The following is a 13,463-nucleotide window of genomic DNA, read 5'->3' as shown; positions in this document are numbered from 1 at the left end:
TTGTGCAATGGCGTCTGTATCACATAAGGCCTCTGTGCTTTCCACAATTTATAAAATCCAACCACATCATGTTTCATCACACAACAGACTTTCCATAGTGTCATGTAACAAGAATTCCCCTTCTCTGAGGATCCCAGGGAGCCTTTAAAGACTTTAATCAGCCTTCACACCACAAATCTCCACATATTAAAGAAAGATGGGATTAAGTCAGTGTGCTTATGCTTTCTGTTGGTTTCATGTAGGCAAAGATATAAACATCGACAAGTTACAGATGTACAGAAAGATAGTTTCAAAAGATTTAAGCAGGAGAAGTTGTGGCATTAAGATACTGTGCTAGATAGGTACGCAGAGAGGCCAGCATGCTAAACACATGGAATCAAAGCTGATAGAGATGGGTAGAGTGATTCATATATACAATGGACTTGACTTTGTCATCCAGCTATTCCAAAACAGCATGCACAATCTGAAAAGTGCCCAAGAAAAACTGAAGTCACAAAGACACAGAGCAACATGATGCTTTTTTAATCAGGTTTTCAATCACAGTGTAATTTTTTCCACCAATACACTCAAACACAGACATTTAAAAATTATTTGTCTACAAAGAGGAACAAAATGATTTAAACAACTCCAGTAAATTCTGAGCAAATCTTTTCTGATCTTCTCCTTGGGAGTCCACTCTTCAGTCGACTTATAAATTTTGTTTGCTTCTATTTCACGAGACAAGAAGAGGTTGGGTTGTAGATAACCTTCTGTTCAAGCTCAGCGTATCTTTTCAGAAGTGGATGATAGAGCTAAAAAGGAAAAAGAAATAAATATGTCTAGATTGAAAAATTAGGTTTTTAAATCACAGTGCAGTTAAAAAACATCTGCAGACCTGAAAAATGCAGCTTCTTCATAGGTACCTGAAGGTTTAGGGTTTTTTCCCCCAATTTGCTAAAGAAAATGCTGCAGAGTCTTCTTCAAATGTCACAGTCCTTTTTACCATCTCCTTTACAGCTTAATTTTATGACACGCACAGGTTGTTCTTATTGAGGCTGCGTTCTTGCTATAAGCAGAAGTCATTACTTCCAGAGGAAGCAGCTCTGCTAAAGTCACCTCTCCCAGTCTGACATGCCCCCTCGGTAATAGCTGTCCTAATCACCCAGGCAGAACTCCTGTCCTTGCCTCCCTCCGCTACCTCAGGACGGATCAATGCCTCTGTCCCCTCCTCCTCTGCCTTGCTAATAAGCACATTGCCACCTCCTAGCACAGTCAAACACCATCATCAGAAAGGTCCTCCTTGGCCAATACGCTGACCAGGACCTTCTAAAATACACTTCACACTCCCTCTCCCGCCCCTCTCATACTCTCATATCTATTTGAGCTTCTTCTCTCCTTCACATCTTTCACAGCCACGACTTTTCCCATCTACAATGTGCTCCATGGCCAGGCTCCTCGCTCCCTCATCCCAGGCCCAAGGGGACAAATGGAGACCCAACTTCTTTCCACAACTACACCAAGTATCTGAGTAGCTTTTTTGTATTTCCCTACCTAGAATTCCCCAGGAATTTTTAGATCCAGGATTGTTACAACCATAAAAAGAAGAATTAAGACTCAAATGTATGCAAAACCCCAGATTCAAACACGCCCTATGCTTTTGGACATGGGCAAGATCCATGTTGGGATTTGTTTCATTCATTACTTTTTTTTTTTCCCCTTTGCTTCAAATTCATCACAGGACATATCACAGAAGATGAGCTGCTTGGGTGTGACCAGGTTACATAGCAGAAACCCTGAATAGAGCCTAGCCCTACTGCTGGCTCCAACCCAAAACTGCACTTCACCTGGATCTTGGAGATACACCTTCTTCCTTATATCCTCTTTCTGGTTTTAACTGTCCATCTAATAAAATCAGTAGTTTGACAAGTCATACCAGGACAGCTTCACTCATTTGCTGGCTCGAGCACAAAGAAGGGACTGCCAGGAGCCAGTATGGGGCCTGGTACAGGCTCGAGCAGTCCTCAGGAGGATGCCGTAAGGTCATCTCCCTGCCGCAATGAATCCTAGGGGCCGCCAGTCTAGTCTACAAGCCCTCTGCACTGATGTTATTCATAATCAGGGCAGTCTCGCTCCTGGCTCCAGGTTCAGAGAGGTTGTAGAGCCATAATGAATCATACCCAGTAAACTGAATTACTGCTCTCATCAATAAGTGAGATCCAGCATTTAAATGCATTTTATCCTTTTCCAGATAAGAGCCACAGCCAACAACTATATGTGCAGGAAAAATTCAGGAAGAAGATGTTTCAAGTGTAAACTATGAGGCTGTAGGAAGAGACAGGGTTGTTCTTGCGCAGTTTTATGTACGGTCCTGCAGTAGCCTCAGTGTCTCTAACAGGCACTCTTTCTCAGATGAAAGAAAAAAAAAAAATCAAGAGTTTGCCGTTTTCTCATCTAGGAAATAAAGAATTAGCATGTTTTGTTCTTGTGTTTCAGTTGTTAGCAAAATATCCAGTTTCTGTGTTTCTTTCTTCCTGAACAATAGTTTCAGTCTGCACAGTGAAACCTGGATTTATCTCTTCATTCCCATTTTCACCTTCCACGATGGCAGGTGAGAGCGACTTAATGGACTAACTCTGCAGAAGCAGCCTGTTACGATCAACTCCTCCCTCTTACCAACCAGATGTTACAGAAGCTGAAGTACATTTCTTCCAACAGATTAAGTATACCAAGGGGAAGAAGAGAAGGAGCACCCACAGCAAATGGAAAGAATCATTGTTTGGTAGCCAAAGCCTCGTCAGGACAGTTTTTAAACCTACCTCATGGTGATTAACTGAGGCCTACAGTGTCTTAAACTTACACTCATTAAAACAGAGAAACCTACTCACTCCTACCTCTGCAACAGACTCATTCAGTGATCCCAGGCAAGTCATCTAACATGTATGTGCCCCAGCTCCTCCTCTCCACAGGACAGCAATACTGAGATCCATGGAGATTTATGCAGAATTATGGGGTTAGAAAATAAAATGCACCACTATTAGGAAATGCCACATGACTCAGCATGGTATTTTTAACTAACTACATGAGGGCCTTGAGGGCTCAGTGAAGTACATATATATTCTTTTCATGTTCCCAAAGAATATTACTGCTCCCATTTCTGCTAAATATGCACACCAGAGTAAACAAAATATTGTGCAGGCAACTATGGCTATACTGGGAGTATCAGTACGTCAAACACAAACAGCTCCTTTATTCACTGAAGCATCTATAATCAAGCCTCGCTATTTCTTACTTTGCTATTCTGTAAATTTGATAAACCCTAAGCACTTCTCAGCAAAGATTCAGCACAACAGAGCTGCCCTGGTAAGTGAGCTCAGGCACCGATAAAGCAGGTTCCATATTACTCACCCAGCAGTATTTTTACAAAATACACAACAGCGCATTTACTAGAAGGCTGGGAAGTATTATTGTTAATACATCACTCCAAATTAAAATGTGTCAAAATAAATGAACGACCACATTTACTGATACAGTTTCTCTTCCTGTTTATTGGACTTAAGCACTTAGCTTGCTAATTGAGAAAATTCAGGCATTTGCAATAAGCTTCCCAGCCATTAGTGTAAATGAATGCTGCATTATGGACCATCTGAAAAAAATGCAAACAAAAAATTAAGAATATTCCTTGTACTCTATTCCTGTTCATTGGGATAAAAAGCAGCGCAGTTCAGAGAGCTGAGCCAAAGTCTTAAATTCCTCTTCCTCAGGGAATTTGGCTGTAATATCACCAGTACATCACAGCTGATATGCGCAGCAGTACTACAAGCTTTTCACAAGCAGTATTTTACATGCCAGCTTGACACCAGCTGAAGTTTGGGGCCAAAGCAGTGCAGCTCCCATGAAGTACGGAGAAGAAAAGCCAAACTGCACCGACCAAGAACATGGCCTGAGCATGCACACAGTTGTGTCTGTGAAAGATACTTCTCCATGTCTGCCGCAACTGAACTGCCTCTGCAGAACCTTGGGCAACTCCTCCTAAGTGATTCCAGGAGCCCTTTTCCTGAGGCAATTATATAGATTTATTTTTATAATTGAGGTCCAAAGGGAATAAAGAACTCTCAATGATGCATAAAAACTCAAGAACATAAATTCCCTCTCTGTCATAGCCTCAAACCTAATATATCAGACCATGATATTTAACAAAAGTAATTACATGTATCACAACATGAACCTTATTATTGTCCATAATTTAATTGTCCTTGCTATATTACGGCCTTTTCTCCTGCTTATCTCTATAGCCTACTCCACAACATTAGCTGTACTCTGATGGCTTCATTTACAAACCCTAAACTTCTCTACTGGGACGATTTGGCCACACTCCAACAGTCCCACGAATAACTAAGAAAATGCTAATGATAAATATTGCATTGTAACAGAGAATAACTTAACCTGCCCTCCCTGGAAAATGCACTCAAATAAATGTTACCTTGCTCTCTAGTCCAAATCAAATATGTCATCCTCAGACTATATCTCACCATAGAACCAGCCTATGAACTTAACAGGGCTTTTACTGTTTCTTTGTACAACATCTGGGACAATGTCCCATTGTCCCTGCCACCCTCCAAAAGCAAAACCAGCTACAAATTATTACTACAAGTGACAATCCACATGGATCCTGCTATCTTCTGCAATGTTATGTTAGCCAATGATTGGAGCAATTCAAAATTTACAAATTACAACGATAATGCTGATGATTATCTAATTTTAATCTACCTGAGTACATTTAATCTACCCTGAATAGGTTAAAATTAATCAGTCTCTCACAAACACTTGCTACTTTTGATAGGTTCCTTTTTTTTTTTAAACCAAACTCAAATTACTCAAAGAGATTTGCTTAAGAAATCAAGAGATACAGATGTTTTATTTTTACATCATAGCAGTTGTTCACTTTTCTTAACACAGGAATACTCTTAAAGCAGAAAGAATATGACAGTGTCCTGAAATACTCTGAAGACTCCTCCGAGGAACCACAACTGTCACTTTATTTACTTCGGATATTCGTTCTGCAAGCCTATCTTAATCAGTTTAATAGGTTAAAAAAAATTATTGGCTACACAAATCACCTTAATCAAACTCCCATCAATACCTATTGCATTTTTGCAGTTGTATTATTATTACCTACTTTGCACTAAATTTACCAACCTAAACCAATTCTAGAAAACAACCTTCCCCCTCCAAAATCCAACTCAACAAAAATATCATTATTTTAAATCAATAAATAGGTCATTATAACCTTCCTGGGTAATAGGGTCATTCTATAAATCTACCTACTTACAAGGCAATCCACCAAAGTCAAGAAAACCTGTTAGGTCTACATTTTCCCTTCTTGAATTTTTGCAGGATTAATACATCTCAGTAGAGTCAATAATGCAATCAAAAATTACACATCCAGAGGTAGTGAACTGTGCTACACCTTCTCCCTACAAAACCCCACACAACAGTATTACAATAAATCTGACAGTACATCATAGGCACACGGCTTGTATAAACACAAGTGATCAACTCCAGATAATCATGTTCTCTCTCATGCTTTTTTGCTTAATTAACCAACTAGCCAACCATCGCTGTTTTAATAGATTACTAAAATAGAGCTGAATTCTAATGCCAGAATAATAGATTCTTTCTGTCTGTTAACATATATTTATTGCTCTAGAATCTCCTGGTTATTTCTGTCATGCTTAGTGGTTCTGATTAATCTTTTTCCTTGAGGGAGAGAGGAGGCTCCAAAGAGGTGAGATGACTCTTTAATTTTTGCTATTCTGAAAACAGGGGAGAGGATTCATCAGGTTAATCCACAGATGACTGACTTCAGCTAGCCCAGTTGAGTAAGTGACCAAAGACTATCACCATGATGGTTACCACCAGAATGCCTTATGACCTATTTGGTTCTTGACAGAATTAGAAAAAAGGTCAAGTTGGGTGAGCCCCCACATCCTACAAATATACTGTGAAATCAGATTCAACTAAGAGACTGAGGGTCATAGCCACAGAGAAGGATTTATCCTCTTTGAAATGGTCTCTTCCAGGCAGGATGGTCTGCTACAGGATAAAGTCACATTTTTGCCAGACAAGTTGGAACTCATGGGATCTCAGTTTCCACTAACTCATCACCCATCACAAGCTCTATGTCTTCCACCTTGTGACTTTATTTTACCTGCCCATCAGCTCAAATGAACCAGAAGAGCTGTTTTGTGAGCCCTGCTTTTCCTTTTTGAAATCACAATAATTATCACAAATAATCCTTCAGCAACCAAAGAAACACTTTTTGCATTTTTGGTTCCTGGAAAGCCCTACTGCATGCATAAGCCTTGGCAATGACGCTACATCAAACTGTTGTTTGACCTCTGTCTGTAAGAGGTTTTGCTCCCTCCAATGATCTAACACATGTTGCCTCCGACCTATACGAGGAAGAAAGGATGAAACCAGAGCAGATTGCTGTGTTATGACCTGTTTTTTCTCCACCCTGCCAAGATTTAGCTGTAGCTGTCCAAAAAATGCAGGGAAGTGGTCCGGGGAATTTCACATTGGTTAGCCAGGCTCTTTCAGAAGAGCTCCTCAGTGAGACAGAACTTAACCTCAGGATGACTTTGAAGTTTATAAAAAGAACTGTCATTTAAGTGAAAGGCTCTAACCTCAACTGAATGAAATTGGATGGACAGGAGATGCAGCTCTGTAAAAAACAGAATCAAACTGACTCATCACATTATGAATTTTTACTGCACTGTTCATGCTAACACACTGTATTACTGACAGGCCCTCTGGCTTTCTGCAGTTTCACAGCCATGAAACTAGCCAGGGAATCCACCATCAACTGCAGAATTATAAGAGAGGAAGAAAAAAAAAAATGGTGTGGAACACATAATTGCAAGAAGCTGCTTTTAATGGAATGAAGCTGGCAAGCTAAGCTAAAGCACAGGAACGGTTATTCCTTCACATGCTGTTTGGCCACTACCTTCTCTATCATTCACTCCTATCTACTGGGGCAATAATTCACTGCTGTACATCATTTAAAACCAATAAAAAGATGTGCTATGAGAGCCAGGTCTAACCAAGTGGAAAAGGAGAAGAAAAGTATCGAGAGGGAGATAATTAACTCTTTTAGCTTCCAGGCCATTTTATGCAGACAGTAAAATAGAAAGAGGTAAATGAATTCCCCACTGATCTTCCCAGTTAGGTTAGCTTGGCCCCTGCAGGGGTACAAGGTGCTTGCTGCTCTTGCAAGGCCCCTGTGAGTGACAGCTGTATTCCCTGCCCTTGAGTTTTATAGCTGAAGCAGCATCGAGGGGTCAAAAGCAGGTCTCTGAGCACTCTCCACCTCCACACAAGCCAGCCTGGCAGCTTTTCAGCAGACAGCATTTTTGGGGGGAACAGGGCAGCAACGTGAGGTTGAATCAGACACCAGGGAACTGCTCTTGAAGTGTATTCCCTGCAGAAGGCTTCAGCTGCAACACACACGACACAGGCCCTTGCTGTTAATTATTTTATCTTTTAAAATGAGGGGGGAAGGTTGAGTAAATGAGATCAGATCAATCAAGTTTAAATTATTCAATGTCTTAATATTTCTGAAGGGGACTTCTATTCGATTACTGAGCTCCTCCATCTCAGTTAATAATTAAATAATATGCTGGCAGGCACAATGCAGCATGATCATTTCTATTATTACTCATGATGATATCTGGTGCTCCACTACACATGTAGCTGGGAGTTAGTAGTTTTGGCAGATCATTAATTTCCCATTTTAAATAAAAGCTTTAAAACCTTGTTGCCTGTAGTGAGGGCACATCCAAATCTCATAAATGGAGAGTGTAAGGCTGTATTGGTGTAAAATAAGTTTCTGCACAGCTGAAGACAGAGGTAGATTCATCTTTGTTTATTTAAACTTGTGTTCTCTAGGAAACTTGCTATATTGTATTGTTTATTTATTACTGGACATTATATTTCAGAAGCTGTTGTAAACTAAGGCCTTTGGCACCTGATAGCGAGACATGCAGGGTTGCACCAGAGAGCCTGAGACAATGATTCCTTCCTTGGTTTTAAAGGGGCTGGAACCACATAGTTAGCAACAATGACTATTTCTTTTGCTTTATCTATGTAGCCCCATAAAGCACAAACTTCACCTCCAGATGCACTGAAATTCCCAGGATAGGCATGGTACTGAAAACCTGTGCCTATTGAATCCTCCCAGTTGGCACGCTTCCCAACTGGGAGCTACAAGTGAAGATACACAATTGCTGACCACTGTTTAAGATCAGACAGGAAGGATTTTTGTGGATGTTTTCCAAGAGGCCAGAAAGCACCGTCACCACACCTTTTTCCATGCTGCTTGCTGCAAACAAGTCAAGACTATTTTGTCAATACTATCAGTTACAACCTGACTGACCTGTATCCAAATTCAACCTATTTTATAACTTTTTCTCTCCCTTAAGGAACAGATTTTGCTCTCTGATCACACCCAGTTAGGAAAAATCACTCTTGCAGACCTGGATGGAGCGATCGGATTATTGCATCATTACACCACTACAAATCTCCCAAAATCAAATCTATCTTTACAACGAGGAGTAAGAATTGTGTAACCAAATGTTTCTTAAATTAATCTATTTTACTAGAAGAATTAGTAAACCACTACATTTTGAAGCGGATGGGAAATTAAAAGAAAAATGGTATTCCCAAGATTGCTCACCTCCTCAGCCCCAGCAGTCGGTGTAACAGCCAATCTAGGCTCCGGTGCTAATTTCACGACATCAGCCAAGGACACATTTGTCTCAGCTACAAGCCCTGCAATGAGAATCACAATCCTGATCAATGCAAAAAGCATGATGAGGGATGTGCCTTGACTCCCTGGCAAATTAATACATTATATTGATCTCCCCGGTCAGGTCAGCATTCAGGATTGAAGGATAAATGGCAGAAGATCTTACATTCCAACATGCTAGCCTGGGAAGTGGGGAGTCTGTGATTGAGTTTTTGCCAATCACTCAATTTGTACCCTGGAGAATAGGTAAGCAGCAGAAATGCTACTCAACAATATCAGTAATTATTTACGGTTACAACAATACAGTAAACAGCAGTGAAAATATGTGGAAGCAAGGGATTCAAGGACAAAACGTGACTAAACAAAAAAGGAAGAGAAATGAAAACAGTCAAGAAAATATGCTACAAAGTATTAAATATATTTTTATATAAGGAAGCAGACTAATAAGGGAGTTCTGCTACTACAGCATTTTGCTTTGCAAGTGAATTGCAGCATTTCAGGAGTTCCTTGTTACACATGCTAAGAACCCCAGGCTAACTGCGGAACACCCTACTTGTAGATGTACACTGTGATATTATTAAGGAGCCCTTGCCATCAATATTTCATTTATATTAGCAAGTCTTCATTTTTACTCAATTCCTTTGCCTGGCCAAGAGTGAGTCAGCTGAAGGCATCAATCAAAACTGCCATTTAGAAACACACACAGCAAGCCCCTGGGGCTTGGCTGGCAGAGTACCTGAGCTAAGGAGTCCCTCCATCAGCATGGCATCTGAAATCTTCACTCAAATGCTCTGCCAACCAAGCCTCAAGACTTCATATGCCCAACTGGCAGAGTGAATTCACATCTTCAATACATATGAAATAACTGCACAAACTTTAATGACGGTTCCACATTTCACATGCATTCACGGACAAGGAATTTGCCTGCAGCATTAGGTGCTGGGAAGTTTCTGGTGGCTTCTGAAGCAGTAGGCAAAGTTTGAGTACAGAGAAAAACAGTTTGGAAACTTGGCCCCCAAGGTGGAAAAATGGTCCCACTGTGGCTTCAGAATACTGATAATCTAACAGTACTCTTTCCACTGTCCTGCAAAAGTGTACTTTGCCTGACAGAACCCTTGTGTCTTTCTGGAAATAAAGAGGAGAGCATGCTGTGTGCATTAAACACATCGACTCAAGTTTTGGCTGTGCAATTTTCTGTGCTGTTTTCAAATGCAAGAGAGTACACAGACTTCAGATGCTATAATGTGACAGCAGAATTTGCTTCTAAAATTAAAACTTGGCTAATTTCTTCTGATGGCTGATGTTATCTTTTCCATGCTTGTTGCAATCCCATGATCTTACATGAACTTGTACAGAAGCTATCCATGTCTTAAGGTCCAAATCCTAAAGCTTCTAATGAGAAAAACTGAGGCTAACAGAAGTTGGCCTAAATAAGGACTTCAGAATTTGATACACGTTCCTTGATTTGTTTAGCTGTAAGATATTAGAAACTGTTTTAAAACACGTGAATAAAATTTCCTGCCTGGGATTCAACTCTTAAATGGCTGATGGCCCACCCTTAACATATACCTGCATGTACTAACAGGTATAAGTTAACTAACACTTCAAATCTGGGACTTGGACTGTTGCATTATAGTGAGTGAGGCAGTACAGCAAGCAAAATGACTGGTCAACCTAAGAGTATCACAAGATTTATGCTTTTACAAGAGAAAGTGCATACTCGAGCATGGAGCCCAGGACACCTTGCATATCCTTCATCTTGATGTTTAAAAGCTGGAAGATACATATAGGTTTAATAACATTTACTTGGCCAGCAGTATTACTTGGTCCTGTTGTCCCTGCCCTCTCTGATCTTCTTTGGAAGGACTGATCTTTTGTTTGGTTTGACTATTTCAGCAATCCAGTTTACAGCCTGCTGCACAAACCAGGGCAGCGGGCTAGACCAACACCGTCAGTTGGCTGTATTCTTCCAAGAGCAGCACATGGAGGAAGCAACTCAACACATTAAGGTCCTAGACCTTCCCCTGTCAGTACCAACACTTTACAGGCCTTATCCCTTGGTTGAGAAGCAGCTGCCAGACTTGAATTATAATGTAAATGTTATTCTTGGGCCTGATCCAAGCGTACTAAGAGCAGAAAACCCTCTTTGACCTGAGAGACCTTCCAGTCAGATCCACACAGCTTTATTCTCCCCTCATTTTCAGTAATGTTAATCCCAAGTATTAACCAACTGAAATTAAATGCCCAGACCGCTCAGAAGTATCTCCTTACAGTCTTACCGTGAATTGCTCTGTAAGCACTTCCCAAACAAGCAGAGTTGGCGGTATCGATAGTGTACACCGGTGCATTGAATACATCAGACAGGACCTGAGAAGTATCAAAGCATTGGTTACACATGTCCATGAAAGACAAGAGACAAGCAATCCCCTATCACTGCTTAGGAAAACAAATAACTCCTGTGCACCCCAGCCAAGCATTTGGGTACCCACGGAAAGAAGCACCGCAGACAACAATGAGTCCTGAACTTGTCACACAACAGGGTATTGGTAAATCTGAGCTAGAGATGTAACCGCAGCCAGTCCCATTTCTCTCCAGATCTCTTTATTACAAGTTCAGAGGAGTCTGGGTTCAAGCATCCTCTCCCTCATAAGCCCACACAATCAGCCCATGCCAAAGGCTTATATCAGGGCAAGGAGATCTGCTCAGCAACCCACAAATGGTGCCTGTTTTCTTCCACCGCATTTACAGCTGAGCCAAGCGGGAAGGAAGGAGAGTCGAACCAGTCATGGCTCCTTAGTTCTCAACTTTGATAAAATAAAGTACATGTGCTCTTCCTCACAGTATAGGTTTAGGAAAACAGATACAGAAGGGGAAAAATGAAGACATATTTAGATAGGGACATAGGGGGTTCAATAACTCTTTTCCAAAAACATTGTCAAGCAACTCTTTCCATTTTGGTTTCATCACCTCTAGGATTGCAGGTATCCCTCAGGCTGAGCAATGCAAGAAGCAGGTAACAATTCAGATTTAACTTGTGCTGGTTTTATTACTTTTGCCAAAGGAAACAGTGTATCACCCGATTTACATCCATACAATAGAGTCTAAAGTAAGGCCAGAGTGTCCAGGAATCCAAACCACTTGGACTAGTGATCTGCAACCCTGATCCAGGAATTTACAGGCCTACAGATCATGGGCCCCAGGGCTTCATAAAAGATGACTAAGAAATTAAATCCATATATGCTATAGAAAAAAAATAGTATGTGACATTTCTAAAGGATTTTGCCTCTTTCTCTGAAAGTTTGTAAGAAATCTGCAAATCAAAACCTTTGAAAATCACCAATTTTTGTAATTTTAAACAAAAGTGGCCGGTTGCTAACTAGAATCCAATGAAAGCCTGAACTTATACACTTAAAACACTCTCTTCTGGTAAGATAGCCAAGTCAGTATCGCCTAACTTCACTTGCAAGCAAGCACTGAGCAATACATGAGCTTCAATGCTAGAGGACAAATGGAAAATTAATCATGGTATCTATTAAAAAGCCCTCTGGAAATTATAAGGTCACAGAGTGCTGGTTCCACTGCCCATCCTGCCAGCCAATACTACCGTATTGTTTCAGCACATTCCCCATCTGCTTCTCCATCTCATCTCTAATAGGTATTTCTTGTCTTAAGCTTGAATTGTACATTCCTCATTCCTTCAGACAACAGAGGTTTGTTGGATTCTTTTTTTCCATCTCTGCAGAGCCTTATACAATGCACCCCTAATCTATACTGAATTCTAATAAGTGCTGTAATACTACAAATAATAACTACCTCTTGTGCCACATGATTATAAAATTAAAATTATTCAAAGTTCATATATATATAGTAAGTCATTTGAAACTGTGGTCTCTCTCATGAATAATTTTAAAAGAAACTGTTAGAGGTTTTACTGTTAAAAATATTTCACTGTGTTTCATGTGGTCATTAATCAAGCACCACATATGTTATAAAAAGCTTCCCAGAACTGTGGAGAAAGCTGCCCTACTATATTTTTTTAACGGATTTTCCTAAGTTGCCTCCTTTGTGGTGTAAAATATAGGAGTTACTGAATGTTGATTAATTAAATGATAGTCTTTTGTAGCCCTGGAACAAATTATCCAAAATTGACCATGATAAGGGTGGAAGCTGTTATTCTTCATGCAACTGATATGGTTTCTGAGGTTTTGATTAAATTAAAAAGGAGGATCCAATTAACCAGTGATTGAATTAAGTGGATGACACTGCATTGATCATATTATTTTAAGACACTTTTAATGAGTTTTAAAAGCAGCTGTATTGTTACTCATGACGAGCAAGCACCCCTCTCCCATCCCCACAATTTTTCAGCTGTGTGTGTTGCAGAATTACATGTTATAAGAACATTCAGTTCTCTGCCTTCATTCCACAGCAAGGAAATCCTCCTGGCACCTAAACTGGAAATACAGCTTTGAACACAAACTCACCTATTAATCCAATCTCCTTCCTGCTGTATTCTTAGTAGAATTACTCCAGTAGGGACCAATGTTTTAAGCAATTAACCTATCAGTTAATTTTCCAATGTCAAGTTCCTAAGCAAAATAACCAAAGTAGATGAAGAGAAGTGACATCTACAGGCAAAACATGCCAAATTTGTTGTGTCCCAATCAGCTGTACAACT

The 13,463-nt window shown here is 40.2% G+C and overlaps 1 protein-coding gene across 5 annotated transcripts in view; it reads right to left on the bottom strand.

Annotated features, from left to right (window-relative positions):
• Positions 1–506: 506 nt before the first annotated feature.
• Positions 507–13,463, bottom strand: part of XYLB (xylulokinase) — an 84,840-nt gene continuing 71,883 nt past the window's right edge. For all 5 annotated transcript variants that reach the window (XM_072854765.1, XM_072854767.1, XM_072854770.1 and 2 more), the window contains 3 exons: positions 11,065–11,152; positions 8,714–8,808; positions 507–791 (listed from right to left, as the gene is read on the bottom strand). In XM_072854765.1, coding sequence (XP_072710866.1) covers positions 708–791; positions 8,714–8,808; positions 11,065–11,152 — 267 coding nt within the window. In that variant the 3' untranslated portion in view covers positions 507–707. The remainder of the gene's footprint in view (positions 792–8,713; positions 8,809–11,064; positions 11,153–13,463) is intronic.

Source organism: Ciconia boyciana, chromosome 2 (assembly GCF_034638445.1).
Source record: "Ciconia boyciana chromosome 2, ASM3463844v1, whole genome shotgun sequence".
Taxonomy (NCBI): Eukaryota; Metazoa; Chordata; class Aves; order Ciconiiformes; family Ciconiidae; genus Ciconia; species Ciconia boyciana.
Note: the sequence above shows the minus strand (reverse complement) of the source record. Positions and strands in the feature narration are given on the sequence as shown.